General features: G+C 35.7%; 1 protein-coding gene across 2 annotated transcripts; it reads left to right on the top strand.

Moving 5' to 3' along the window:
- On the top strand, nt 1–27,926 carry cry2 (cryptochrome circadian regulator 2). 2 transcript variants are annotated; one of them, XM_023295990.2, is made up of 13 exons: nt 1–309; nt 4,391–4,499; nt 10,216–10,358; nt 13,834–14,018; nt 14,115–14,203; nt 14,829–14,969; nt 16,318–16,443; nt 17,441–17,626; nt 17,704–17,855; nt 18,838–19,040; nt 19,808–19,888; nt 19,961–20,366; nt 22,095–27,926. In XM_023295990.2, exons 1-12 carry the CDS (start codon nt 152–154, stop codon nt 20,362–20,364), a joined length of 1,977 nt encoding a protein of 658 aa, XP_023151758.2. In that variant the 5' UTR covers nt 1–151; the 3' UTR covers nt 20,365–20,366; nt 22,095–27,926. The 2 variants fall into 2 exon arrangements, with proteins under 2 accessions (XP_023151758.2, XP_023151759.2); XM_023295991.2 differs by having other exon boundaries at nt 19,961–20,370.
- Nucleotides 27,927–27,956: the final 30 nt, after the last annotated feature.

Genomic DNA, 27,956 nt, shown 5'->3' with positions numbered 1-27,956 from the left:
TGGCCACGCCCCCTTGAATGTTGGTTTAACTAAAGTTTGTCGGAGTCTCCGCAGCTCTTCGCGATTAATTTAACCTCGAAACCGGCGCATTTCAGCTCTGTTTCAGCCACTCTCTCTGGATTATACTCTGAAGATGGAATAAGGAGCCATCATGGTGGTGAATTCGGTGCACTGGTTTCGCAAGTGTCTACGGTTGCACGATAATCCGGCGCTGCAGGAGGCCCTGAATGGAGCGGACACGGTGCGCTGTGTTTATATCCTGGACCCGTGGTTCGCTGGCGCCGCTAATGTGGGAATCAACCGATGGAGGTCTGTGGCTTTTCTCCGTCATTGACTCCCTTAAACCCCCTTAAACGTTATTAAATTGAGTCATCGACACCATTTAGGTCGCCATATGTGTGATTCATTGCCCTATGAATGCGCTGGCTGGGACTTTAGGCTTGGGCCTCCGCTCCACGTCAGTCAGCTAGCATAAAATGGAGATGGTCCATGGCGAACTCCATTGAAGAAGCACACATTTTTTTGTATATAATCTTTGATTATCAGCAAAACGTCCCCTCCTGTCACAGAACCACGCAATTAATCAAACTAGTTTTACCCACTGGGTAGTTCGGCATAAGTTTAAACTGCCTAAGTGTTTAACTTGGTGATAAAGTTAGCTAACCCTTAGCAGAGTTGGTTTACATGGTCAACATCGCAGTTTTTCTCACGATAGTTTGGTGGACAGCTATGGCAACAACACCATTTATTTTTTCATGAGGTTTAAGCAAAGGGTCCTTAATTATGCAAATGCAGAATTATATAACATGTCGGCAGGATTTGGTGAGTGCATTTTGCTGTAAACGTGCAAACAACAGATATGCAATGGAGAACTCCATAGAAGAAACGTGCGATTTTAGGTTATCATTGTACAGCAGCAACTAATCACCAATTATAGGAGGACTACATTCTTAATTCAATCAGTGCCGTCCAGTGGTTTGTTCGGCATACACGTTTTTTGCTAAATAAAACCTCAAGCTAGCACTTCCATACTGTTAGCAGAGCTGTTTTTCTCACAGCAGTCTGGTGTGAGAATGTGCACACAGTCATGGTTATAAAACACGTTTTCATTTTATATAAGCACGTCTTCATTAACATGGCACACACAGAATGACCCAATATGTGGGCTGGATTTGCACATTTCTGTAAACATGGAAAAGAAAAAGGTGGGAATTTATTGGGTAGATTTACTTAAGCACAAGTTTGAGACGGTTAAAATGATTGTTTTTGCTTTTTGTCACAATTTATACCTTCTTTAAAATTAAGATTATTGCATCCATACTTATGTAGCATTTATGCAATGAGATGTTCTAGATCAATCTACCCAACAGTAAACAAGCACAGCTGGAACCAATTTTTAACCCAGTGACTGAAAAGAAATGCTTCAAATTTCAGGATTCCAGCTTCTCAAATGTGACAAGTTTCTGTTTTTCCTTTGAATTCTGTTTGTATTTTTCATGTACTGATGATGATTTTAAAGTTTTGACTGTTGGTTGTGATTGTTTCACTTTAGTTCTGAGTAGCTGCGATTACATTTCTCCCATATTTTTGACCAATTCATCAATTAGGAATACGCTAATTTGTTAATCAGGCTCCTTTTAAACCACTGAAAGCTTTATTTTATCATAAGGGCCTCCCTCAGTTGGATCTATTGTCTTCTTTTGTACTTTGCTTAATTATTTATGTGTTTTGCTGTGTTGATCTGCTTGGTTTTTGTCCTCTTTCCAGTTATTTTATCTTATTTTTTTAATACATTTTGTGTTTTATCCACCTAGGTTTATTTGCTGCAGTTTGTGCAGCTTCTTGAAACTTTGCTTTAGATGTTAAAATGCTATAATTTACTTGATTGTTTCCTTTTATTTGAATTTTAGAGACGAATTTTTAACTTTTTATTAAAATTTTTGCCCACAAATGTATGAAAACTTAATCAAACATGATGTTTTAGATCAAACTACCCAACAATAATTATACAAAACATTAGTTAATAAAGAAATTGGCTAATGGAAATGATTACTGGTGTGGAATTGTTGGTTTTCTTTTTGAAAAATGCCCCAAAACTGGTGACTCAGCGTTTTTTTTTTTTTTTTTTTTTTGTTTTGTTTTTTTTTTTTTTTTCCCCTCTAGAAATGTGAAGGTTTCTGCTCTTGTTTTGGTCAGTAGTGTTGCGATGGTTTCACTTTGAGGTCTGGTTCACTTCCTGAAGATAATCTGCAGATTCATCAATAATTAAAATAATAATTTGCAGGCCCACACAGAACATCTAAAATTAGCTCCACAGATGCAGCTGCATATGCATGAATGCATCAATATTTATGGTCTTGTTATAAATTACATGTTTAAGAACCTTCAAGACAGCCTGAAATACCGGATTTCCGTCTTTATCCAGATTTTTCATGTTTGTTAATTGAGAATTTGGGCTGCAATAACTTTTTTCCTTAATCTTGATAAATCAATTTGTCGGTCTAAATGTCAGAAAATAGTGAAAAATGTTGGTCAGTGTTTCATAAAACTCCAAATTGACAGTCTTGTTTTGTCCACAATCAAATATACTGAGTTTACTGTTATAGATGAAGAAGGAAACCAGAAAATATTCACATTAAAGCAGACTTTGATGAGTCAGATGCATTAATGAAAAGATCCATCTCCATAAAGCTGACCTTTGGTACAAAGGAGTTAATGCTGTTGCTGATCTAATCAATTAAAGCAGAGTCTGATTTATTCATTTACATGTCAGAACTTCTTGTTTTTAAAATGTTTCTTCAACTTTCTGATTATTTCCAGATTTACACAAAAATATGACCACTTTAAAATGCTCTTAGTACAATATTTGGAAAAAAAACTGGAGTGACATTTAGTTTGTCCACGATACGAACCAAAAACCCCTACAGATTTCCACCAGATGACTCGATCAACTCTGCTCAGAAAGAATTAATCATCCTGGAGTGGTTGCTGTGATTTAGTGTGGGAGTGTCTGTACAGAAAATAAATGGTTTAAGTAAAGCAGAGAAAAAAGTCATTAGGGAATGTTTCTCAGTTGATGTAATACTGGAAAAATCACCCAAATTAGTTATTTTTTGCGTTGGGTGACGCTCAGATCTGGCTTTGTCGGTCGAACAGAACTTTGTGGCACTGATTTAAGTTGTCAAACTGATTAATTGTGGTTTTTGTGTGGTTGGAAACAATGCAAAGGCGGAATAGTCGTCTTTGGTCGCTGAAATATTTCCATAAAACTGACCAAAGTTGCACAATTATCATACATATACATATCTTTATAGCTCACACTGAATTTTTTTTTTATTGTTTTTAAGGTTGTTTTAGATTTTTTTTTCTTTTTTTGGTAACTTTATTTCTTTATCTTTAAGATTGTTTTAGGTCTTTCTTTGGTCATTTTGTGTCTTTTGTGGTTGTTTTTGGTCTCGAACATTATTTTAGGTCTCCTTTTGGTCATTCTGTCTTTAGTGGCTGTTTTGAATCGTTTTAGTTTTGTCTTTTTAAAAATAGTTTTGTCTTTTTTTTGCCGTTTTATGTCTTGTGGCTGTTTTTTATTGCCTCAAAGATTGTTGTAAGTCTCTTTTTTGTCTTTTTGTGTCTTTAGTTGCTGTTTTGTCTTTTTTTTAAAGATAGTTTTAGGTCTCTTAGTCATTTTGTCTTCTGGCTTTTTTAAAATTTCTTTCAGGTTCCATGTCTTTTGTGGCTATTTTGTCTTTTTTAAGCTAACATAACTGCACAAGGGTTTTCTAATCATCAATGAGCCTTTCAACACCATTAGCTAACACAATGTAGCATTAGAACACAGGAGTGATGGTTGCTGGAAATGTTCCTCTGTACCTCTATGGAGATATTCCATTAAAAATCAGCTGTTTCCAGCTAGAATAGTCATTTTCCACATTAATAATGTCTAGACTCGATTTCTGATTAATTTATTGTTATCTTCATTGAGGAAAAAAGCTTTTCTTTCAAAATAAGGATATTTCTAAGTGACCCCAAACTTTTGAATGGTAGTGTGTATCCTTACCTCGAGTAGTGTCACTTGTGTGTAACTGTCACTGATAGCCGTCTTTAAAAATAATGCTAGAAAAGTTGTTTTTGTCCAAATATCTACCATCAAAACACTCCATTTGCAACGATGCAGCTCAGAAAAAGCAGAAAATCCTCAAATCTGATCCTGTATCAACACATCTACATAAATATTTAGGCATTTAGCTGCTTTTTTGTTCAGCAGGTCGGTTTTAAAAGTCAGAATCGGTCTAAAACAATCCACAGATCAACTCTGAAACCTGAGACGCCTCCTAACATGTGTGTCCACACAGCTGTAGGTGGATATTTCTGACTTTCTGCTGTTTATCTGCAGGTTTCTGCTGGAGGCCCTGGAGGACCTGGACAACAGCCTGAAGAAGCTCAACTCCAGGCTGTTTGTAGTGCGAGGGCAGCCCACAGAGGTCTTCCCCAGGCTCTTCAAGGTCTGTAGTCCTGCCAGCTCAGAGTTCTGGGTCTGATCTCCATGTTTTTGGTGGAACTGTGGCAGGAAATGTAGGCCAGACAGAAATAAGCAATGTTTTAGCGTCTCATTTACTTTAGTCCAGCAGAGTCGCACAAACCAGTTATAGATGCTATTGAAGGTGTAGGTTTTTATCTGCAGGCATTTGTTTGGTTTTTCCTTTTGAAGGTTATTTAGGTGTCTTTTGTGTCTTCGTATGGTGTTTCTTTTATCGTCTTTAAGATTGTTATAGGTCTCTTTTTGGTCATTTTCTGCCTTTTGTGGCAGTTTTTTATCGTCTGTAAGATTATTTTAGGTCTCTTTTTGGTCTTTTTTTTTGTCTTATGGCAGTTTATCTTCTTAAGACTGTTTTAGGTCTCGTTTTAGTCATTTTATGTCTTGTAGCAGTTTTTTTTGTCTTTTTTTAAAGATTGTTTTAGGTTTCTTTGGTCATTTCATGTCTTTTCTGGCTGTTTTTTATCGTCTTTAAGCTTGTTTTAGTTGTTTTTGGTCATTTTGCATCTTTTGTGGCAGTTTTTTATCATTATGATTATTTTAGGTCTCTTTTTGGTTATTTTGTCTTTTTGTGGCAGTTTTTTAATCTTTTTTTTAAAAGATTGTTTTAGATATCTTTGCTCATTTCATGTCTTTTGTGGCTGTTATCATCTTTTAAGGTTGTTGTAGGTCTCTTTCTGGTCATTTCATGCCCTTTGTGTCTTTTGTGTCCAGTTTTTGTCTCTTTAGAAATTATTTTGGGGCTCTTCTTGGTCATTTTGTGTCTTTGGCTTTTCTTTATCTGCTTTAAGGTTGTTTTAGGTCTCTTTTTGGTCATTTTATGTATTTTGTGACTGTTTTTGTGGTTATGTATACCCAAATTGTAGTTTGAAGTTTAAAACATCTGCACAGTAATAAAATCTGTGCACTTTTTCACATTTTAACGCCTTAAACGAGGAAATTTGCTGCTTTTCTTTGTCTTATATTACTGTAAATTCAATATTTGGAGTTTTCACTGACATGAAATTAAAAAAGACATTTATAGAACTGTTGCAGTAAATGTAGGCCAGACTAAAATAAGCAGGATGACTTGTATTGTTTACCTGCATGTTTTAGTATCTCGTTGCAAATATTTACATTACAAACCAATTATAGGTTGTATTGGAGGTTCAGGTTAATATCTGCAGACTTTTTTTTTTCTTTTTTAAATCGGGCATGCTCTCTGATAACGTCCTCATGACTTCAGGTTCTGGTAATTTCTGGTTCTTGAATCCGCTTCACTCCCCAGTTTGTGTAATTTTGTTGGATTTGTGGTTCTAAATTTGGTTTTTAGAGCAAGAACAGATTCTGATTTCTATCCGTGTTCAGAAGGACAACAGCCAGATAATACTAAAACTGCTGTAATAAATATTCACTGGTGTCTGTTACTGAAGTAGAAAGAGAACTCTGTGTTTTCTGTATTGTTGCTGTGATTCTAGGGTGTGTTCACTAGTGGATCTTGTTGCACCTTTTTAAAACCACACCTTTGATACAATGATGTCTCACCTGCTGGTACAGTCCAAAAATTTAACCATCTACCTCCTTACACAAACAATCACAAACGTACAAGCAAAGCCAAATTAATCCAAATAAGTCCAATCAAAAACAGTCTTAAAAGTCCAAACAATAAATCCCCCCCAAAATAAATAGAAACAAGCTAAATAAAAAACCTACAAATCCAAATAAATCTATAACTAAACCCCTATACAGATCTTAACAAATGAAGTTGTAAAATCTAATAAAATTTAAAAAATCAATTTTAATCCAAATAAATCCAAACGAGTAAATTGTATTCAAAAAATCCAACCAAGTAAATCTAAATAAATAAATCCACACAAATTTATCTAAAGGTATCCAAACAAATACATTTTATTCTACAAATCCAACTTAAATCTGATTAAGTGAATCCAACTAAATGAATCCAGATAAATAAATCTGATCAAATAAATCCAAATATAGAAAACAAATAAATTCAGCAAAAGTCAGATAAATCTGAACAAACCCCCAAAAATAAATCTGATCAATAATACTCAAGTAAATCAATCTAAACTAATAAATAAACCCCAACAAATAAATTGGATTCAGTAAATCCAATTAAATCTGATTATGTGAATCAAAGTAAACAAATCCAGACAAATCTGATTAAATTAATCAATATTTGCGGTGAAATAATCCCACAAAATACATTGAAATGATTTAACCCCAATTAAATGGATGCAGACAAATCTAAACAAATCCAAAAAAATACATTTGATCAATAATATTCAAATAAATAAATTGAAATTAAGAAATAAATCCCAACAAATACATTGGATTCAGTAAATCCAATTAAATCTGATTATGTAAATCCAAGTAATCAAATCCGATTACATAAATCTAAATGTATTCTGTCAAATAAATCCAATAAAATGCATCCAAACTAATAAACTGAAACGCATAAATTCAAAGAAACAATTCCAGGTAAATAAATAAATAATAAATCAAATCAAATCCATACGATCAAAATGCATCTAAATAAATCCCAACAGATAAATCTGAATTCAATAAATCTAATCAAATTAGTCCAGATATATAAAACAAATAAAGCCAACAAAATAAATTGTATCAAATCAGATAAATCCAAATAACTAAATAAATTGCAACAAATAAATTGTATTCATTAAATCCAATTAAATATAAGTAAATCCAAGTAAACAAAATCCAAACTAAATCTGATTAAAGTAATCAAAGCATATTCTGTCAAATAAATCCAACAAAATGGATTGAAACAAATAAACCTAAATGTATAAATTAAAGTAAAAAATTCCGGATAAAGTAAAAAAAAATCTAGAAAAATCATTCCAATTAAGTCAATTAACACACAAAAATGAACGACTCCAAGCAAATACAATCAAATCCAAACAATTAAAAAAAACCTACAAATAAATCCAAATTCTAGACCACATTTCTATCAGAAAGGAATAAAAATTGGTTTAATTTGTGAGCAATTTTGAACTTCCTCCAGAGTGGTAGAACAGGTAAAGAGGATAATAATCGTTGCACTGTTGTCTTCTGCTATTAGTTTTTATTTGGTTAATTTGGTCTATTTTTCCTAAATACACTGGTTTGCGTTATATTTAGTTCCTGTGTTGCATCAGTTTGGAGAATAATTAGTCTTATTTATGGATGTTTGTGCAGTTTATTGTTTTTGTGGCTGAGATGTGACCATCTAATTGAAATTCATGGACCTGAGCAGCTGCGGACACCGAAAACTAAAAGTCTGTCATTTAATTTTCTCGTCTGTGAGGCGGCGGAGCTTCCTGAAGCCTCAGACGACGTTAACATTCATGTGGAGATGAGCGGTTCTGACTAGCATCATCTCTATGCAGCAGCTGTTACATAAGGCCGCTTTTCCATTATATCCCACAGAAAGTCTGCAGGTTTTCTTTGTAACCGAACATACGGTCGGCTGCCGAGGCTCTGCCAGGTAACACGTCATGCCTGGGGGCTGAGTTTCCCTCGTTAGCGATGAAAACGTGAACATTTAGAAGCTGTCAGACTTCAGACTGACCCAGGATGTGATCTCATGTTTTGGTCATCTGTTCAGGCAACTTTCAGCTCCTTGTTAAATAAATCTGGGCAGACTGATGGTTGGATAATGTAATAACGTTTCTCTCTGACCTCAAAGCAACTGCAGCTTTTTCATTTGCCAGAAGTGTGATTAAACGATAACTTAAATGTAATTACCCCACTAGTAAACAAATGAGCATCTTTTTAAAATGGCTGTGAATTGTGAGGTTGTATAATCTGTAATTCCATTTTTTTTTTTATCAGATTAAATTCCGTGACTGTTATTTAACACCACTAGTTATATAAAATCAATATTACAATATTTTCTGGTGTTATTCAACCGTCAGTTTGGTAAAGTTTGTATTTGTGGGCAGATCTTGGATGTTTCAGCCACGTGTCCCTTTATATAAAACAGTTTTAACCATTTGTTCCATTGGCTCTCGCTAAAACTGTTAGAACCGTTTATCCACCACTTCTAGAAATTTAGTCTAATTTTATCTAATATTTAGCTCTGTCAGGCATTGAAGACATTACTGTTGGCTAATAAACTGTTAATTTTAACAGTTTTTAATATTCAGCTAGCTATTTTTAGGATTTTTTTGTCATTCAGTTAGTCCTAGATAACTACATTTTAAGCAGTTTTATTGTTTAGCTTAAAACTATTGGACTGTTTAACCGATTATATTTTAAATAGCTATTTATCCGTCACCTGTATTCCATTCAGCTAACTTTTTTTTTTTTTTTTTTTTAGCTCTTTGAATTTTAGCTATGCATTCTTTTTTTTAACCTAATTATTTATTGCTTATAACTAACATTTAAACTGTTACTATTAGGAAAAAAACTTAATCTTTTATCTTTAAACTGTTAATTTTAGCCAAACATTTAATCAGTTAGTTTTAGCTATTGATTACTTTTAGCTAACTGTTAAATCTGTTACTTTTAGCTAATTATTTGGTACTTTTAGCTAATATTTAATCTACTACTTTTAGCTAATTATTTGGTTCTTTTAGCTAATTTGTTACTTTAACATTTAATCTGCTATTTGTAGCTAATTATTTGGTATTTTTTGCTAAATTGGTACTGTCAACTAACATTTAATCTGCTACTTTTAGCTAATTATTTGGTGCTTTTAGCTAACCGTTAAATCTGTTACTTTTAGCTAATTATTTTGGTACTTTTTGCTAACTGTTAAATCTGTTACTTTAAGCTAATTATTTGGTACTTTTAGCTAACATTTAATCTACTACTTTTTTCTAATTATTTGGTACTTTTTGCTAATTTGGTACTTTTAAGTAACATTTAATCTGCTACCACTAGCTAATTATTTGATGCTTTTAGCTAGCATTTTATACATCAGCTTCAGCAAACAAATTAACCGGTCACTTTTAACTGTTCGTTAATTTTAGCTTTACATTAGTCATTAGTTTTAGCTTGTAATTACTTTTTAGCTTACTATTTGTTACTGTTAACAGTTGGCTACCAATTTGATCTATCGCTTTTATTTATTTTAGCAAAACATGTAATTCATTACTTTTAGCAATTCATTAGTTATAACTAAATGTTAATCCAGTAGTTTTATGTTGTATTTTTGGTTGTTTACTTTACACATTTAGCCACTGCTTTAGGGAACTGTTTACCTATTTAATATTTTTGGCTCTTTATTTCTTCTAGTTAGCCGCTACTTTGGAAACGGTTTCAAATTTTTTGCTTTACTGCTGCCCAGTTTTTATGTATTTTAATCACCATGGTTCAACATGACTTACTGCAGGTGTTTCCTTTGTTAATCAAATTGTAATTTCTTTTTTTCAGAATATTTGAGCTAATTTTTCCATGTGCTTCATGGAATCTGAAGTACATGTACTTGTATACGTGTTCACTCAACAGACCAGATGTAGAAGACATCGGTATGTGTTTATTTTGTCCCTTTCTGCTCAGACTGGTGCTCCGTCAGAACTAAAGAGTATCGTAGAAACTCAGGTTTTATTGCCTCGTATGAAGTTGTGATACTAAACAAACCAGATGTTGCTGAACCTAAACACTGTGACGGGACCAGGTCATCAGGATCATTTGATGTTTTTACTGCCGTCCCTTCATTTCCTTTGTTTTTCTCACTGCAGGAGTGGAACGTGACCCGTCTGACGTTTGAGTACGACCCCGAGCCTTATGGGAAGGAAAGAGACGGAGCCATCATCAAGATGGCCCAAGAGTTCGGAGTTGAAGCCGTCATCAGAAACTCGCACACCCTCTACAACCTGGACAGGTTCGTAACACAGCTGGGGTCTATTGGTGGTTGTTCATGTTTTTTTTTTTTTTTCATGTAACTTTTTTTTTGGAGTCTTTGTGGTTGTTTTTTTTTTGTCCTTTTGAATGTTATTTAAGTCTCTTTTGTGGCTGTTTCGTGTCTTTCGTGGCAGTTTTTTGCTATCTTTAAGGTTGTTTTAGGGTTAGGGTCTATTGGTGGTTGCATTGTGTGTTTTTATGACGGTTTTACCTTTTTGGTAGTTAGGATGTCTTTTGTTCATTTTTTGACATCTTTTGTTTTGTCAGTTTGTCTTTTTGCGACTGCTTCCTGTCTTTGTGGTTGTTGGACGTTTCGTCTTTCTCAGCTTCTTTGGTGCTTATTTTATGTCTTGTCTTGTTGTTTTAGGTCTGTTTGTAGTTACATTGTGTCTCTTTTTCTCTTTGTGGTTATTCTGCACCTATTTTGGTAGTTAGGATATCTTTTGAGGGTTGTTTGTCTTGTTTTGGATCTATTTGTTGTTGATCAAGGTCTATTTGTGTGGTTGTTTCAAGTGGTTTTGTTGTTCTTTTTAGGTCTGTTTGTAGTTAGTTTGTGTCTCTTTGTTGTTGTTTCATGTCTATAGTTACTTTGGGACTATTTGTAGTTGATCCAGGTCTACTTGTGTGGTTGTTTCATGTCTTTTTGTAATCATTTTGGGCCTAATTTTGGTCTTTATGCTGTTTTTGTTGTTGTTTGGTGTCTCTAAATTCTCTGTTTGTGGTAATGTGTTGTTTTCCAATAGTTTTGTTTGTTTGTGGTCTTAAAATAAAGCTATAGAGGCCTGTTGACCCCCTCATGCCCTCTGGTTTGTGCCCTGTAGGCCTGTTCAGTAATCTATACATGTGTGTAGCTTATATTAATTGTTAACTCTACGTTACATAACAATTCAAATGTTATATAAATGTCAGTAGATGATGTAGGTTCTGTTCTTTGTCATTCTTTGGTGGTATGACGGTGAAAAACTGACCTCAAGTGGGTGGAAAGCTAAATTTGGTCCACCTGTTAAAGGCAGGTATGTTGAGGTGTCATGTTTTAGAACCCTTCAGCAGCACATGCAGCAGAGCCCCCCGGTGGCTGGCTGCCGTCACTGCAGGTCACACCTCCGTCCATGTGCTGGCATCAGGTGGTTGAGTGAGTAAGAGTGGAGGACTTTCTCCTCTACGAGCCTCTGTGTGTCTTCGCTGTGCGTTCAGTGTTACGGCACTGTGTTACATAATGCTGGAATATCGCTGACCTGTGTGAGGATTCGGTCTGAGGCAGCTTAGCTTTGTGTCGGTGCTCAGCTGCAGGGTTTAAATCGGTCGCCGTGGACACGTGCCCGGCTTAGAGCGCACATTCATGGCGGCCGCGGCGGGACGGCCAATGGGAGGCTGCCGCAAATCCACCAACCGCATCGCAGAGCTGAATCGCAGATATAGACGAGTTGTATAAGATGTAAACTATAAATACGGCAGACAACACGACCTGGAAGGCTCCTGTCCATCACTGCAGCTCACCTGAACGTTGTTATAGCAGCAGCAGGTCAAAAAGTCCAACACTGACGTCTGTTTACTGAACAGAGGGGACAAAAACCTACCAAAATATGATCACAGCTGCAAGAAATAGTCCATTAATTAAGCTGTAGAGAAGCAGGGAACTATTCAGATATGTTCCCAATCATTTTAGGCATTTTAGCAGTAAAAATAGTGGGAAAAAATCTAATATTTGCAGTTTTTCATTAAGTTTTGATGCTTTTTTTTTCTTATTTTATATATCACTGTTAACTACATGCATGTCACAGTCAGCTCAGTTTTTAGTGACTGCTATTTGTTTATTTTACTTTTTTGGCTAAAAAAATGACAAATACATGAAGACTTTAGCCTCTCAGATGTGCTCATTTTAAGCATATATGACAATAAACTGGTAGGAAATGTAAAAATTAGCTGTTTCTTGTTCATTTCTGAATTTAATTGAAGATTCCTATGATTTTAAAAATATTTGAGAATCAGTTTTTTGGATTTTTAAAGTAGTTTTCTTGTATTTTGGACTATATTTTGGATGGAACACTTTAAGGCTTAAAAAGTCTGATCCTTGCAGAACCAAAAGTGCAGTTTTTAGCATGTTAGTTTTAATTCTCTTGATGTAATATTAAATTAAACTGACAGTTTTTAGTTCATTGATCTCCTTTAACAGTAAAAATATGAAAGAAAGTGAAATATTTGCAGATTTTCATCAAGATTTGCTGCTTTTTTTCTTTAAATGTCACATTTTAACAATATGTGTTTTACTTTTGCGCAAACAAAATATTGAGTATTTTTCTTTGCTCAAACAAAAAAGAATTTAAAGATGTCACCTTCAGCTCAGTTTTTACTGTTGTTTTTAAAAAAAAATTGTCAAATGACAATTTTATGAAGACTTTAGCCTCTCAGATGTGCTAATTTTAAGCATATATGACAATAAACTGGTAGGAAATGTAAAAACAAGCTGTTTATTATTCCTTTCTGAGTTAAATTGAAGGTTCCTATGATTTCAAAATATTAGAATCAGTTTAGTAGATTAAGGCTGTTTTCTTGTATTTTTAATCATACTTTAATATTTGTTAAAGATGCAAGGCATTAAGGCTTGTTATTAAAAAGTCTGATCCTTACAGAACCAAAAGTGCAGTTTTTTAGCATCTTGTTGGTTTTAAATAAATTCTTGTGTATATAAAATTAAATGAAAGTGACAGTTTCAATTCTTGTGCCAGATATTGCTCAGAAAATGACGATACTAAATGCAGTGGGTAGTAGAAAAGCAATCAATCAAATCGATCAGTTTGTTAGTATTTTCCACTCAATTGATCAATCTTTTCTGCTCTACATAAAAATGAATCACTAATACCGGAATAAAAAAAAAACACAATGTTTATTGTTCCTCTCTGAATGAAATTAAAGGTTTTAAAATATAGTCCGTCTCTTTGTAGGTAGTTTGTGTCTCTTGGTGATCATTTTGGATCTTTCTCTTTTTTTGGTTGTTTTGTGTGTTTTTATGGCAGTTTATTGTCTTTTTGTGGTTATTCTTGCACCTTTTGGTAGTTAGGATGTCTTTTGGTGGTTGTTGGACATCCATGTTGTTTTTATGTCTTCTTTGCAAATATTTTGTCTCTTTGTGGTTGTTCTGTCTCTTTTTGGGCATTTTATGTCTTTCTCAGCTTCTTTGGTGTATTTATGATCTCATTTTATGTCTTTTTGTGCAGTTTTGTGGATTTTTAAGGTTGTTTTCTTGTATTTTTGATTATATTTTGATCTTTGGTAAAGATGGAAGACTTTAAGGCTTAAGTTATTTAAAAATCTGCACCTCGATGAACTAAAAGTGCAGTTTTTAGTGTTGGTTTTAAATTCTCTTGTTTGTATAATAAGTAAAACTGCACCATCACACCACTGACACAGCTTTTAGTTCTGCAGTTGATCGCTCTCCTTTTCTTTTGTGCTCTCAGGATCATTGAGATGAACAACAACAGTCCTCCTCTGACCTTTAAGCGTTTCCAGACCATTGTGAGTCGACTGGAGTTGCCACGGAGACCGCTGCCTCCCATCACCCGGCAACAGATGGACAAATGTCACACTCAGATAGGCGAGAACCACGACCTGCTGTACAGCATACCGTCACTGGAGGAACTCGGTACGTACGGTTGGTTTTCCTACGCCTTTGTTTCTGGTTGGAAGTGCAGCTAAAGAGGTCTTAAAGTTCAGATAATTTACAGGTTTTTGTTTGCAGGTTTCAGGACAGAGGATTTATCTCCAGCTGTGTGGCGAGGAGGAGAGTCGGAGGCCTTGGACAGACTCAATAAACATCTGGACAAAAAGGTACATTAAAAAACAAGCTGATATTCGACTATATTAACCCAGAATGGTTCATTTTGTTTCTTAAATTAACGGTCCAACACCAGCTGTTTGTCAGCATGCTTGTTTTTCATCTTTTCGGCTGGATAATCTACAAAAAAACACTTCTGTACAGACGCATGAGGAGGTGATGTTTAAGTTTTCCTTTGTAATAAACTATTAGGAAGATTTTTGTGCCTTGGATTCCTGAGACTGCATTAATTTTTCACAGTTTGATCAATATTTGTGCAATACTTTGGTCACTGAAATAGGAAATGCTCTGTTAAGATGCATTTTTTTGCACAAAGTTACTTTTATGTTGAATAAATCTTTTAAATTTTGTTTCCCCCCTATGGTTGTTTATTAAGATGTGTTCATCTCAGTGCAATTATTAATGCAAGTCAGAATAAACTAAATAAGTTAAAAATGAGCAAAAAGTCATTATATTGAAGAAAATGTTTTTTAAAATGTATTAAATGAGTGCAGTCGAGCATGATACCTTGTGTTTACGGTCATTGTTCATATTTAAGGTCTGCCGACTGACACCGCTCAATAATACTAAGACTAATAATGCTAATGCTACTAATAATGATGTGGTGTCTTTGCTCAGGTGTGGGTGGCCAACCTGGAGCACCCCCGGGTGAACACCTGCTCCCTGTACGCCAGTCCTACAGGCCTCAGTCCTTACCTGCGCTTCGGCTGTCTGTCCTGTCGGGTTTTGTACTACAACCTCAGAGAGCTCTACATGAAGGTACGACGCCGTGGACACGTTCAGACATCACATCACATCACACTGCTGATGGTTTGTTCTGTTTTCTGGCTGTGATGCTGCACAAAAAGTGACAAACCAGAAAATGTCCATAGGGAGATTTCAAACTCAAAAATCTGACTGTAGTGTCAGTAAAATGATTCAACGCTAACATAGAATGAGAAACAATCTAACTGCTTATACTGTTTAAAAGGCTCAGATTAAGCCACTAAATAAAGTCATGGAATTTGTAGTTCTATGAAACGAGAATCATTTTCCAAATGAAGGAGATGATTCCCTAAGAAAATGAAGCATTCTGTTAACCGTCAGATGTACGAGTGATTGGACCCTACACTCCTCCATAAGTGGGTCAGAAATGAGCCGTATAAGAATCAATGTGTTTTTATGCCACATTTGTCATTTTGGTTCAGAATAATCATTTGTGTTCTTGTTTGTCTTATATTTTAGTCCACACAAGAATGATTTCATGTTTGATATGTTTATTTTTTGATAATACATTTTGATAATTGAAAAAGAAGAATATTATGCACAGAGCAGCAATAGGAGGTCAGCATCCATTTTGTTGACATTTTTCTACTCTTTTCCTCCAAGTTTGTGCATCACCTCTTATATGATAATCAGTGATAAAGAGCTTGTGGTAGTAATACAAATATTAGAGTTTTTTTTTTTAAGTATTAAAGACAACTTAAATTTAAATGGAATGATATCATAAGCATGTTTTTTTGAGGAATAGCTGTAATATGAAATGATAAAAACTTTTTGTTATGAAGATATTGCACGAAAATGACCTCATTGGGTCATTTTTTAAACTCGCGGATGCATCTAATGGTTAACAAAGAAGAGGGGAAGAAACGGCAACATGAAGAAATATCTTCTGAACAAAGCATTCACTAGATGAAGATGAGAATCTGCTAAACACACAAATCTTTGATGTAGTGGAATCAAAAAGTTCTAGGACTGGACTGTGCCGATAAAAATCAAAAACTGCAATTAGTTTGGTTTGAATTTGGCAGCCGTCCCTTTTGTGTTACAAAGTTTGTTGCAGTAAAAACGGTGACGTCTGAAGTAAACATTTACAAGCTGCTCCGTCTTAACCCGAGAGAAAAATCTACAGTGTCGGTTTCACTTTTTTATTAAGGAAATTGTAGCAGTTTGTTGTGAAATTTGGAGTGTAAGAATGACAATCGTTCCAACAAAATGTCGTCGTTTTGACTCATGAAATTAGGTCTGTAAAAAGACAGAAGCGGTCTTGTGTTCTTACAATATAATTGAATTTATCATCCTCATCATCACCTTGTGTCTTGTTTTTCCTCTTGGTGTCTCCATTCAGCTCCGGAAGCGTTGTAGTCCTCCTCTGTCTCTGTTCGGGCAGCTCTTATGGAGGGAATTCTTCTACACGGCAGCAACAAACAACCCAAACTTCGACCGTATGGAAGGAAATCCCATCTGTGTCCAGGTGAGTTTCAACACAGAACCTCTGAAATCTGATAAATAGATAAAATAAGAGGAACCTTACTGGGGAAATCTAGATGTTCCAGCAGCTAAATACCAATGAGACCTGGAAGAAGCAGGAGAAGAATTACGAAACTACAATGAGCTGCTGCGGTCACTGATGGAGACTAGAAGCTTCTCGGTGCACAACCGAATAGCAGCGTCTGCTAAAATGTTACCTGTGAAACTTTGGATTGATATATCGAACGTTTTCTGAGATAATTTCTTGGAATAAGTTACCCGTCGACCTAATTTCAGGACAGAACTTTTGCCGTCGAAGCGTCGGAATATGAAAAATGTCTCCACAATGTCAGTCATAAAAGTGTATTCATGATGGAAAAGTTTGGATGCAGCAAATGTAAAAAAGGTCATCTTGAGCCAGTTTTTAAATGGGTAAAATGGACATATTTTCAAAAAAAAATTATGTGTAAATAAGCACAGTCGAACATGATGCCTTGTGTTTATGGACATTGACACTTTATTCTGTTAATATTCAGATTATGGACACTTTAATGCACTAAAATGTAGTTTATTGACACTTTAATGCACTAAAATGTAGTTTATTGTCACTTTAATCTGTTAATATTCAGGTTAGCGACACTTTAATGCACTAAAATGTAGTTTATTGGCACTTTAATCTGTTAATATTCAGATTATTGACACTTTAATGCACTAAAATGTAGTTTATTGGCACTTTAATCTGTTAATATTCAGGTTATTGAAAATTTAATGCAATAATATTTTATTAACGTATTAAAGAAGTGCAGTCAAACATGATACGTTGTGTTTATGGACCCTGTTCAGTGGAATTTTAATGTAAAGAATCTTCTAGTGATTATCACAGTTGAGACGGAGTATAAAAGATTAAAACTTTTAGATATAAAGTGATGTGTTGTTGTTGTGGTGAATAAATGAGTGCAGTGGTGTAAAAATGTGCGTATTTACTTAATGCTTGTGTCCAGATCCCGTGGGACCAGAACCCGGAGGCCCTGGCTAAATGGGCCGAGGGTCGGACCGGGTTCCCCTGGATCGATGCCATCATGACCCAGCTGAGGCAGGAGGGTTGGATCCACCACTTGGCCCGACACGCCGTGGCCTGTTTCCTGACCAGAGGAGACCTGTGGATCAGCTGGGAGAGCGGCATGAAGGTGAGCTGGATCCTCTCAGGTGGAACCGGCTGTACCTCAGGATGAAGTTCTTGATGATGAGGTCTGTTCTGCTGCAGGTGTTCGAGGAGCTGCTGCTGGACGCCGACTGGAGCGTCAACGCCGGCAGCTGGATGTGGTTGTCCTGCAGTGCCTTCTTCCAGCAGTTCTTCCACTGCTACTGTCCCGTCGGCTTTGGACGGAGAACCGACCCTTCAGGAGACTACATCAGGTCAGTCCTACCACACCAACAATACGTTTGTCTGTCTGTTCCCAACATTACTCAAAAATGGTCTTTGTCCTCTTTGTCTTCTTCGCCTTTATCTTCTTTGCCGTCTTCTTGATCGACTTCGTCTTCTTTGCCGTCTTCTTTGCTGTCTTCTTGATCGTCTTTGTCTTCTACTACTTCATCTTTGTCTTCATGCTCTTCATCTTCGTCTTTTTTTTGTCTTCATCTTCTTTGTCTTCTTCTTTGGCATCTTCTTCAGTCTTCTTGATTATCTTCATCTTCTACATCTTCATGTTCTTCATCTTCATGTTTGTCTTTTTGTTGTCTTCGTCTTCATCGTTGTCGTCGTCTTCTGTCTTCGTCTTCTTTGTCTCCATGTTCGTCTTCATCTTTGTCGTCTTCTTTGACCTACAATCAATAAATTATAAGGAGATTTTAATTTGGCGCTTCTTTTTTAACCGGAGCACTTTTTCTCATGTTTACGACGTTTATCAGATCCGAGGTTGAACTATGAAGACACTTTAACAATCAAAATTTCTTTGTGTGAGTCGAAAAAAAATAAAACCTCAGTCAGAGTTAACAGGTATGAAGGTAGTTTTCAACTTTCTCTTTTAACTCAGACTTTCTGCTTTAAACTTGTCACACAAATGCGAGCGTTTATCATTTGACTCGTTTTCAGCGCAAAATGAACCGATCGAGAACATGTTTTAATAGAGAACGAGGAACCCAAAACTGAAGGTGTTTCTCTCTCCAGATGAGGTAAATAAAGGTCAATATTTGAGAAAATAAAGGACATATTTTTAGATTTAAAAAAGCAGAACTGAGATACAGAACACAGCAGGTTTAGATGACAGTTCTCTGGTAAGCTCAGGTGTATCTGTGTTGAGTTACTCTTCCTGGCTGTGGTTGGACTTCATGGATCCACGTTTACTTCCTGTTGGTGCGTTTAGCTGCGGTATTTCAGTCTGCTGTTGTTCCCCTGCAGACGTTACATCCCCATCCTGAAGGATTACCCAAACCGCTACATCTACGAGCCCTGGAACGCCCCCGAGTCGCTACAGAAGGCGGCCAACTGCGTGGTGGGAGTGGACTACCCCAAACCCATGATCAACCACGCCGAGGGCAGCCGGCTGAACATCGAGAGGATGAAGCAGGTTTACCAGCAGCTGTCCCACTACAGAGGACTGAGTGAGTGAGCAACGCTGGCTTTAAAATGCTCCATAAACACACACAGCAGCTTTTCTTTATCCATTAATATTCAGATATTAGGGCATCACTTTGATGCCCTAATATCCAGAATGTTGACAAGTTTGTGTGTTGTTGTTTTTTTTTTTACATTTTTTGTGTGTTAATACCCAGTTTGACATTTTTGTACATTGAAATCCAGGTTTTTGACATTTTTATATGTTAAAAATCCAAGTTTTTGACTTTTTTTGTGCGTTAAAATCCAAGTTTTTGACATTTATCAGCACGTTTTCAACACTTTCATGTGTTAATATCTTGGTTTTTGATTCTTTTATTTCAGTTTTTTTTTTTTTTTTAACACTTCTGTGCATTAATATCCATCCATTATCTATACACCTCTTAATCCTCACTAGGGTCATGGGGGGCTGGAGTCTATCCCAGCTGACTCAGGTGAAGGCAGGGGACACCCTAGACAGGTCACCAGTCTGTCACAGGGCTACATACAGAGACAAACAATCACTCTCACATTCACACCTACGGGCAATTTAGAATGATCAATTAACCTCAGCATATTTTTGGACTGTGGGAGGAAGCCGGAGTACCCGGACAGCATTAATATCTAGTTGTTTTTTTTTCCAGTTTTGTGCCCAGCTAGTGATGAGATTTGTCCTATTTTGATTTCATCTCATAGCCTGGTCTGGCTTCATGTTTAGTGTTTTTTTTTGTTTTTCATTCTTTTTAAAACTATTTGCTTGGTTTTTTTTTTTTAGGTCTGCTGGCTTCAGTCCCGACGATCCAGGAGGAGGCAGAGCCGCCGATGACGGATGAGTCTCAGACCAGCAGTGGACCTGGTAGGAGGAGGCCTGACTGATCTTCTAACTCCATCATGTAGGAGATAAATTAACCGATGATCCGTTTCTCAGACTCTCCTCCCAGAGATGCTGCCGACGGTGAAGCCGCCGGCTGCTCCGTGGCTCCGGACTCCTCCACCGTCTGTTCGTTCTCCGTCCCGCCTCCAGACCTGGAGGACCGGCCTCCCTGCACCTCCTCCCTCCCTCGGCTTCCCTCCCCCAGGTCCAAACCCTCGTCTCCGTCCTCCACCTCGTCCCCGTCGCCCAGCCCGGCCTCCGTCGCCCAGAGGAGGAAGGGAATCGCCCGCAAGGCGAGGCGCAGCCAGAGGCAGCGGGGGAGGCCCAGCTGCCCTCCTGCAGCCAGAGGGGAGGAGATGGGGGAGGAGAGGATGGAGGAGGAGGAGCAGCTGGAGGAGAAGATGGAGGAAGAGGAGAAGATGGAAGAGGAGGAGGAGGCGACGGGACAGCAGCAGTGAAGGCAGGTGAAATGTATCATAAATGTAGGAAAACACTGCTCTGATTACTGACACTTTAATACATGAAAATGTAGTGTGGTTTTTTTACTTTAATGCACTAAAATGTAGTTTATTAACACTTTTATACACTAAAATGTAGTTTATTGACACTTTTATGCACTAAAATGTAGTTTATTGACACTTTTATGCACTAAAATGTAGTTTATTGACACTTTCATGCACTAAAATGTAGTTTATTGACGGTTTAATACACTAAAATGTAATTTTTTGACACTTTAATGCATTTAGTTTTTAGACATTTTTATTCTGTTAATATTCAGATTATTGACAATTTAATGCACTAAAATCTATTTTTTGACACTTTAATTTAATAATATTTCAGTTATTGACACTTTAATGCAATAAAATGTAGTTTTTTTTACAAATTCATGCACTAAAATGTAGTTTATTGACACTTTTAAGATAAGATAAGATAAAGTTCTTTATTTCTCCCCACTCCAGGGGAAATTTACATTGTTACAGCAGCTTTATTTACATTTATTTATTTAGTTTTTTTGACAAATTCATGCACTAAAATGTAGTTTATTGACAGTTTAATACACTAAAATGTAATTTTTTGACACTTTAATGCATTTAGTTTTTAGACATTTTTATTCTGTTAATATTCAGATTATTGACACTTTAATGCACTAAAATCTATTTTTTGACACTTTAATAATATTTCAGTTATTGACACTTTAATGCAATAAAATGTAGTTGTTTTTTTTTTACACTTTAATGGACTAAAATGTACTTTACTGACACTTTAATCTGTTAATATTCAGTTTATTGACACTTTTGCATCAATTTTCAGGTTATTGGCAGGTTTTTTGCATTCATATTTAGTTTATTGACATTTCTGTGCATTAATGTCCAGGTAATAAAGTTTTGCACTAAAATCCAAGTTAATGTGTCAGTATTCAAGGTGCTTTAATATCTTGGGTATTGATGTTTGGAATATATAGATTTGTGACTTGATTTGTGTGAATCAGCATCATTTGTTTGGACACTTGTGCATTAATAACCAAGTATTTGACTTTTTTTTGCAATATTCACCAAATTTTTGACACTTTTGTCTTTTAATAATTTTTGACAAATACTGTCTTCAAATGTTGGTTTTTGACCAAAACACCCCAAAATGTTCAGTTTACAGTCAAATATGACCAAAAATAGCATTTAAATGACAGTTCAGCTCCTAAAACGATCATTTAGGCCATAAAACATGAGAAATTGCCAAATACTGTTGTGAAACTGAAATAATTATCATCTCCAATGTCTTTGGTTCGACCAAAAGTCACAAAAACCGCAAAAAGATTCAGTTTACAGTTAAATGTGACAAAAGTAGCGCTTAATTGGCACAAATTTTTGTCATTTCTGCTCCAGAAATGATCATTTAATGCATCAAATTATATTTTTTTAAATGATAGAAAATGTTTCAGTTCAGTCTCAACCAAAGACGTCTGAAATATCTTGTATGTCAATATCAGTTATGTACAATTTTCTCCATTAATATGTAGGTTTGACGCTTTATTTGCATTAATATCCAGGTGATTGATAACTGTGTGTTAATATCCTGTTCTTTTTACATATTTTTTTGCTCTATATGTCTGTCTGTACCTGCAGTGTTTCCTTCTCTCCTCCTCATAGCTACTTTCCTGATGGTTGAACTTGTTTTTCCTGTTTGTCTTCAGATGGAGCGTTAAAGAACAATCTGCAGACATCCATCCTGGACACACGAGGAACAGACGCTGTCCTGGAAACGTGGACGACATGAATACACACAGCAGCAGCACGCACACAACAGCACAACAACACAACAGCAACACAATGTGGAAACGGTGCAAAAGCATTTTACTCCGGAAAGAAGCGAAAACGCTCGAAGAATGATTGAAGTGTTTGAGCTCGGAGTGTTCTAGATGAGTAATCTTCTCTTACGCGCTTCCACACATCCCATAATGAACATGGCGACCAGACAGCAGCGTCTGTGTTTGTAAAAGGAAGCGCTGGTTTGTGTTTCTGTGGTTTTCTGAAGATTTAACGAGAAGCTCTGACCTTCAGGCTGTGGATGAAGACGGAACAAATGGCTTCTTTAACTTTTCACCATTTAAATTAGTTTAGAAACACGGATGATTCCAGCGACACGAGGCGACGGCGACACTCTGGAGGTGTTTTGGTTTCACTTTGGGTGAAGCTCGTCCGTCTTCATCGACAGCCTGAAGCTCGTTCTCAGACCAAAAACTGATTCTTCTGTTTCAGCAGCAGCGGTAAAAATGTAAAATGCAGAGTTCAGACCTCAGGATGTGACGGAGTTTTGGTTTGTTTTTGGTCGATTCTAGAGAACGAAGCACCTTCAGCTGCTTTAACGTGTCCAGGACCAGCAGAGCCACAAAAAAACAGCATTAGTCATTTTATCTCGCTATAGAAGAGGATTTAAACTGTAATTTTTGGGCTAAATGGCAAAAAATGCCGCAAGAAATCAAGCAGCCAAACAAGACTTTTTCCTGTTTATCATGACGTTAATATTTTAAAATAAAATGCACAAAAGTCAAATTATACTCCGATAAAACGTGGCACCAGATGAAGTTATGCTGCTAAATGCTACATTTCTATGGTTTTTGTTAAGATGCTCCCTGATTCAGAGGAGCTGAAGAAGAAAAAAATCACTGATTATTTTTCCTTATTTGTTTTTGATTTATTTTTCCTCGTGTCTCCAGCAGAAGCTCTGATGACAATCGAGGCTAAAAAGCTACAAAGACTCTAAAGCGTTCACATTTTGAAATTTAAAATCTGTTTTTTGAATAATTATCAATTTTTTTTGGCGATTGTTTAGTCCAAGTTATGCCAAAATGTTTTGCTGAGCTGAAGGTGACGACTTAGATTTTAAAAAACTTGTAAAAATCCTCTGCGTGATTCACCACTTCTTTGATTTGACCGTAAAATATTCACCTCACTGTCTTATGACAATTTAATATTATTTCATTTTAGTTATAGAGCACAAATTCACAGCATATGTCATCTCAGGGTGCTTAGGAGTTTTAACCCTTCTGTTGTCATTTACAGGCACCAAAAAATATCGTTTCCTTGTCTGGAAAAAATCCCAAAATTCTGCAAAAAAAAATCCCCAGATTTCTGAAAATTTGCAAAACCTTCAGGAAGAAAATTCCAATAATTCCTTAAAAGTTTCCCTTAAGTCTTATTTTTAAAAAATCCCCCAAATTTGGCAAGGAATTCTTGTAAATATTTTTCAAAAAATGAATAAAAATCTTTCAAAAAATTCCTAAAAATATCTAAAGTATTACCATATATATCAGTAAAACTTTTATCTTCTTTAAGAACATTCACGTAAAAATCAACCAAAATCCAGCGAAACCGAAAGAATCTTCTTAAATGTCTTTGGTTTATGCAAAAGTCTCAAAAACAAAGATTCAGTTTACAGTCAAGTACGGCTAAACATGGCACTTGATTGGCACCAATTATTGGCATTTCTGCTCCAAAAACGATCATTTAGTCCATTAAACATTAAAAAACGTGAAAGGATGTTGAACTTAAGTACTGTCTTCAAATGTTGGTTTTTTTGGACCAAAAGTCATAAAAATACCCCGACAGGTTCAGTTTATGGCCAAATGGGACCAAAAATAGCATCCAATTGGTACAAATTTTTGTCTTTTCTGCTCCAACAATAACAGTTTAGTCCATTAAACATCAAAAAAATGACGGCAAATCTTATATTGTCATAAAATCCACAAATATTTTCTATTTTTCACTGTATTTGCTGAAAGCTTTCTCCGTTAACCCTCCTGTTGTCCTCATTTACAGGCACCAAAAATATTGTTTCCTTGTCTGAAAAAAAAATTCAGCAAAAATATTTCCCAAATTTCTGAAAATTTGCAAAACCTTCAGGAAGAAAATTCCAATAATTCCTTAAAAGTTTTCCTTCAGATTTATTTTTAAAAGATCCCCCAGATTTGGCAAGAAAATTCTTGTAAAAATTTTCAAAAAATGAGCAAAAATCTTCCAAAAAAATCCAAAAAATAAGTGATTCCATATATATTAGTGAAGCTTGTTTTCTTTAAGACCATTCAGAAAAAAATGAACCAAAATCCAGTGAAATTCGCTAGATTTTTGTTGAAATTTTTTTCCCTGAATGTTCTTAACCCTTTGATGCATAACCTGGATCAAAAGTGACCCAAATCCAATGGAAAATGGGCATCTCCTCATGTGGTCTATGCATCAAAGGGTTAAAGAAACTTTTTTTACTTTTTTTTTTTTTTTAAACCAAAAACCATTTCCCAAAAATGTTAAATGTGGAAGTTTTCACTGTGAAAATACATATTTTTTTCTCACATTTTCAAACTTTAAAAGGGGTCAGTTTGACCCACAGGACGACACGAGGGTTAAACCACAGACTGGTTGATAAACTCAGAGCTTCTGTTTGATGTTCTCATTTCAGGAAGTGTTCTCGATGACATCACACAGGTTGTAGAGGACGCTGAGCTCTGATTGGTGGGACACTGTAGTATTTCCTGTAAGAAGCGTTTTCAGGCCTGAACTCTGCGTTTGTTTTGTCCAGACAGATGTGGACGGTTTAAATGTTCATTTGTAAATGACCCGATGTGAATGTTTAGGAGAATCTCTGATATTTTTGCTAGCAGCGACGTTAACTAATTAGGGAACACGATGTTTTTCTAGTCCTCGACTCCCCGTCTGGTCTGAGACGCTCTGAATTCGGGGGATGGAGGAGAGTTTCTTTTTTTTGTTGTTTTTTTGCCATATTTTTTTCTGTGGCAACTGAAAATGCTGCTTGTGTGACTTGAATGTAGAGAAAAAAAAAGAAATGTTGCTTTGTTGTTCTCCCCACGTATTTATCAGTTTATATATAAAGCTGTAAAAGCTGTAATATCCTGTCTGTTTCACTAAAGGTCTGAGTCGGGGGTTTCACAAAGACTGTGTCCAGTAGGGGGCAGCGAACGCACCACGAGGTCAGTGAACTGCACAAACCCGACAGGTCTAGTCCGATTTATCAACCAGTCCAGAAATAATCAGAGAAATCTGCCAGAAAACAGCTCAGAGAACAAAGAGAATCACTTTAAAATCATAAACATCCACAGTTTTAGATGCAATCTAAATTTCCTAATTAACAATTACCAGCTAACTTTAACTCAAATTTACTTTTTTAACCAAAATTCTTCATAAAGGTCAATTCTTTGTCTCCTACAACCTCAATTATCATTTTCACTCGATTTATCTGCCAATGATTTATTTTTTCATCTGTGAAATGCCACATAAAAAAAACTGCAAAACCAGTGCAAAGCAGGATCTTTAATGTTTAATTTTGTCTTAAAAAAATCTAAAAATATTCACTTTCATGTCTCAAAGCGCTAAATATCAGAGACAAGAAGCTGGAACTGAAAATACGTAGTTTTTTGCTTCTTAAAAACGTCAATTTGATCGTCCTAAACATGTTAAACTGAAAAAACTGCCTGTTATCTGGCAGAACAGCTTCTAGTAATTGACTTTTTTAACCCATTTTTTCTGCCAATTATCCATTTGTTGTATATAAAATGTCAGAAAACAGCAAAAACGGTGCAAAGCAGCATCTTTAATGTTTAATTTTGTCTCAAGATAAAAATATACTCGGTTTCATGTCATGAAGTGTGAAATATCGGGCGAGAAGCTGCAAACTGAAAATATTTTCATTTCTTTGCTTTTAAAAAGACTAAAATGACAATTTGATCATCTTAAACATGTTAGAAAACTGTAAAAACTTTCCATTTTCTTATCTGGCATAACAACGGCTTCTAATAATTAGCGTTTTTACCTGATTTATCTGCTAAATGTTAGGGTTTTTTGTCTATAAAATACCAGGAAATAGTAAAAAAAAAAAAAAAAAAAGGCAAACGCTAAAGCACTGATAATTTAAAAAGCATGTATCTTTAAAGTCTTTGTCAAAAAAAGATTTTAAAATTTCTAGTTTTAAACTGGAAACTTGCTTTTAATGACAAAAATATCGATTAGTTGCACTAAAATGTGTTTATTAATTCTGCTAAAGCTACAGTTTATATCTGGCTTTCAATACATTATTAGAAAACCATTTTATTATCCCACAAAATAACATTTTATGAAAAAACGGCTTCAATAAATGATGACTTTTGTTCAATTTATCTGCCAGTTATTACTTTTTCGTCTATAAAATGCCAGAAAACAGCAAAAACGGTGCAAGACGGCGTCTTTAGTGTTCAATTTTGTCTTAAATCTAAATTTATTCAGTTTATTTTCATGTGCACCAAAGAAAAGCAACCAATAACGGAGAAACTAGAAACAGAAAATGGTCAAAAATGATCAAAATAGTTCCTTATCAATTTCTGCTAATTGCTGCAACTTTAATTCTAAAATATTGTCAATATATGGATTACATTCAATCAATACGTTTGTCCAAAAAACAGTCAGAAAATAATAAAAATAAATAAAATGCATCCTAAAGGTTTACAGTCCAATGCGACAAATTTGTCTAAATTGCGAAAATGTTCAGTTTACTCTTATTTATGACAAATAAAAACATCAAATCTTTAAAAACTGAGAAACTGGAAACAAAAAAATGAAAGCTAGAAAATAACAAGCAGTAAGTCGAAGTAGGCGTCTTTAAAATAAGTTTTTCTGTCTAAAACTTCCAGAAATATTCACTTTAATTACTGCACATTTTAAACATAAATTTTCACTTTTCGATGAATTTGATGAAGCATTTTGTCAAAATCATGCCAGAAAATTATTTTTAGAAAAACCTGTTCTAATATCCACAATGATGGGATGTCTTTAGTGTCTTATTTTATGTACGAAAAAACAAAACAAGCAAAAAATGAATCAACTGATTTTCACATTTGAAGACCTAGAAATAGAAAATCTTCATAATTTCTGCTTTCAAAACAATTATCGTCATTAAATTAAGTTTTTCTGGTTAAATTATCACATAAAATGATTTGTCAGAAAACTTTGACACACTAAGTGATACAAAAACTAAATCCATTTCTGGGTTTCCTCGAACGTTTCCAAACATCTGGCCTTGTCGGGTTTGTTCTGCAGGGATCCGGTTTATTTCTGACGTTTTACAAACTGACAATCAGTCGTCCTGCACTTTGTTTAACTTTTCTTCAACCAAACGGCTTCGTGACGTTTTAGCTGCGACCTCCAGAGGATTTAAGCCATAGGAGCAGCTGGCCTTTGTGAAACCCCCTCAGTGCTGCCTAGAGGGAAGAGATTTACCCCAGAGGGGGTAAGAGAGAGTCTGAGACGAACCGCCGGCCCCCAGAGGGAGTTCAAGAGGAGTGGGAGCTGAGACGCTAAAATTTCCCACTGATCCTGAACGCAGCAACAGAGCGGACGTCCATTAAACCACAGCCGAGGCCCCGAGGGACCCGAGGTTCCGTCTGAGGGCCGGAGGTTCTGTCCGACAACGTGGGCCGCACCGATATTTATTTGTTTTGTACAAACAGAGTTTATTTTCATTAAAACTGCTGAAGGAACTGTGATTGAAAGCTGAGTTCATGGCATCATTTCTG

This window comes from Amphiprion ocellaris, chromosome 3 (genome assembly GCF_022539595.1).
Source record: "Amphiprion ocellaris isolate individual 3 ecotype Okinawa chromosome 3, ASM2253959v1, whole genome shotgun sequence".
Taxonomy (NCBI): Eukaryota; Metazoa; Chordata; class Actinopteri; family Pomacentridae; genus Amphiprion; species Amphiprion ocellaris.
Note: the sequence above shows the minus strand (reverse complement) of the source record. Positions and strands in the feature narration are given on the sequence as shown.

Excerpts from the sequence above, each read along its gene's own strand:
- cry2 (XM_023295990.2), top strand. The coding sequence starts at position 152 with ATGGTGGTGAATTCGGTGCACTGGTTTCGCAAGTGTCTACGGTTGCAC. Across the intron at positions 16,444-17,440 it reads GAAATCCCATCTGTGTCCAG|ATCCCGTGGGACCAGAACCC; the intron begins GTGAGTTTCAAC and ends GCTTGTGTCCAG. Across the intron at positions 19,041-19,807 it reads GTCCCACTACAGAGGACTGA|GTCTGCTGGCTTCAGTCCCG; the intron begins GTGAGTGAGCAA and ends TTTTTTTTTTAG.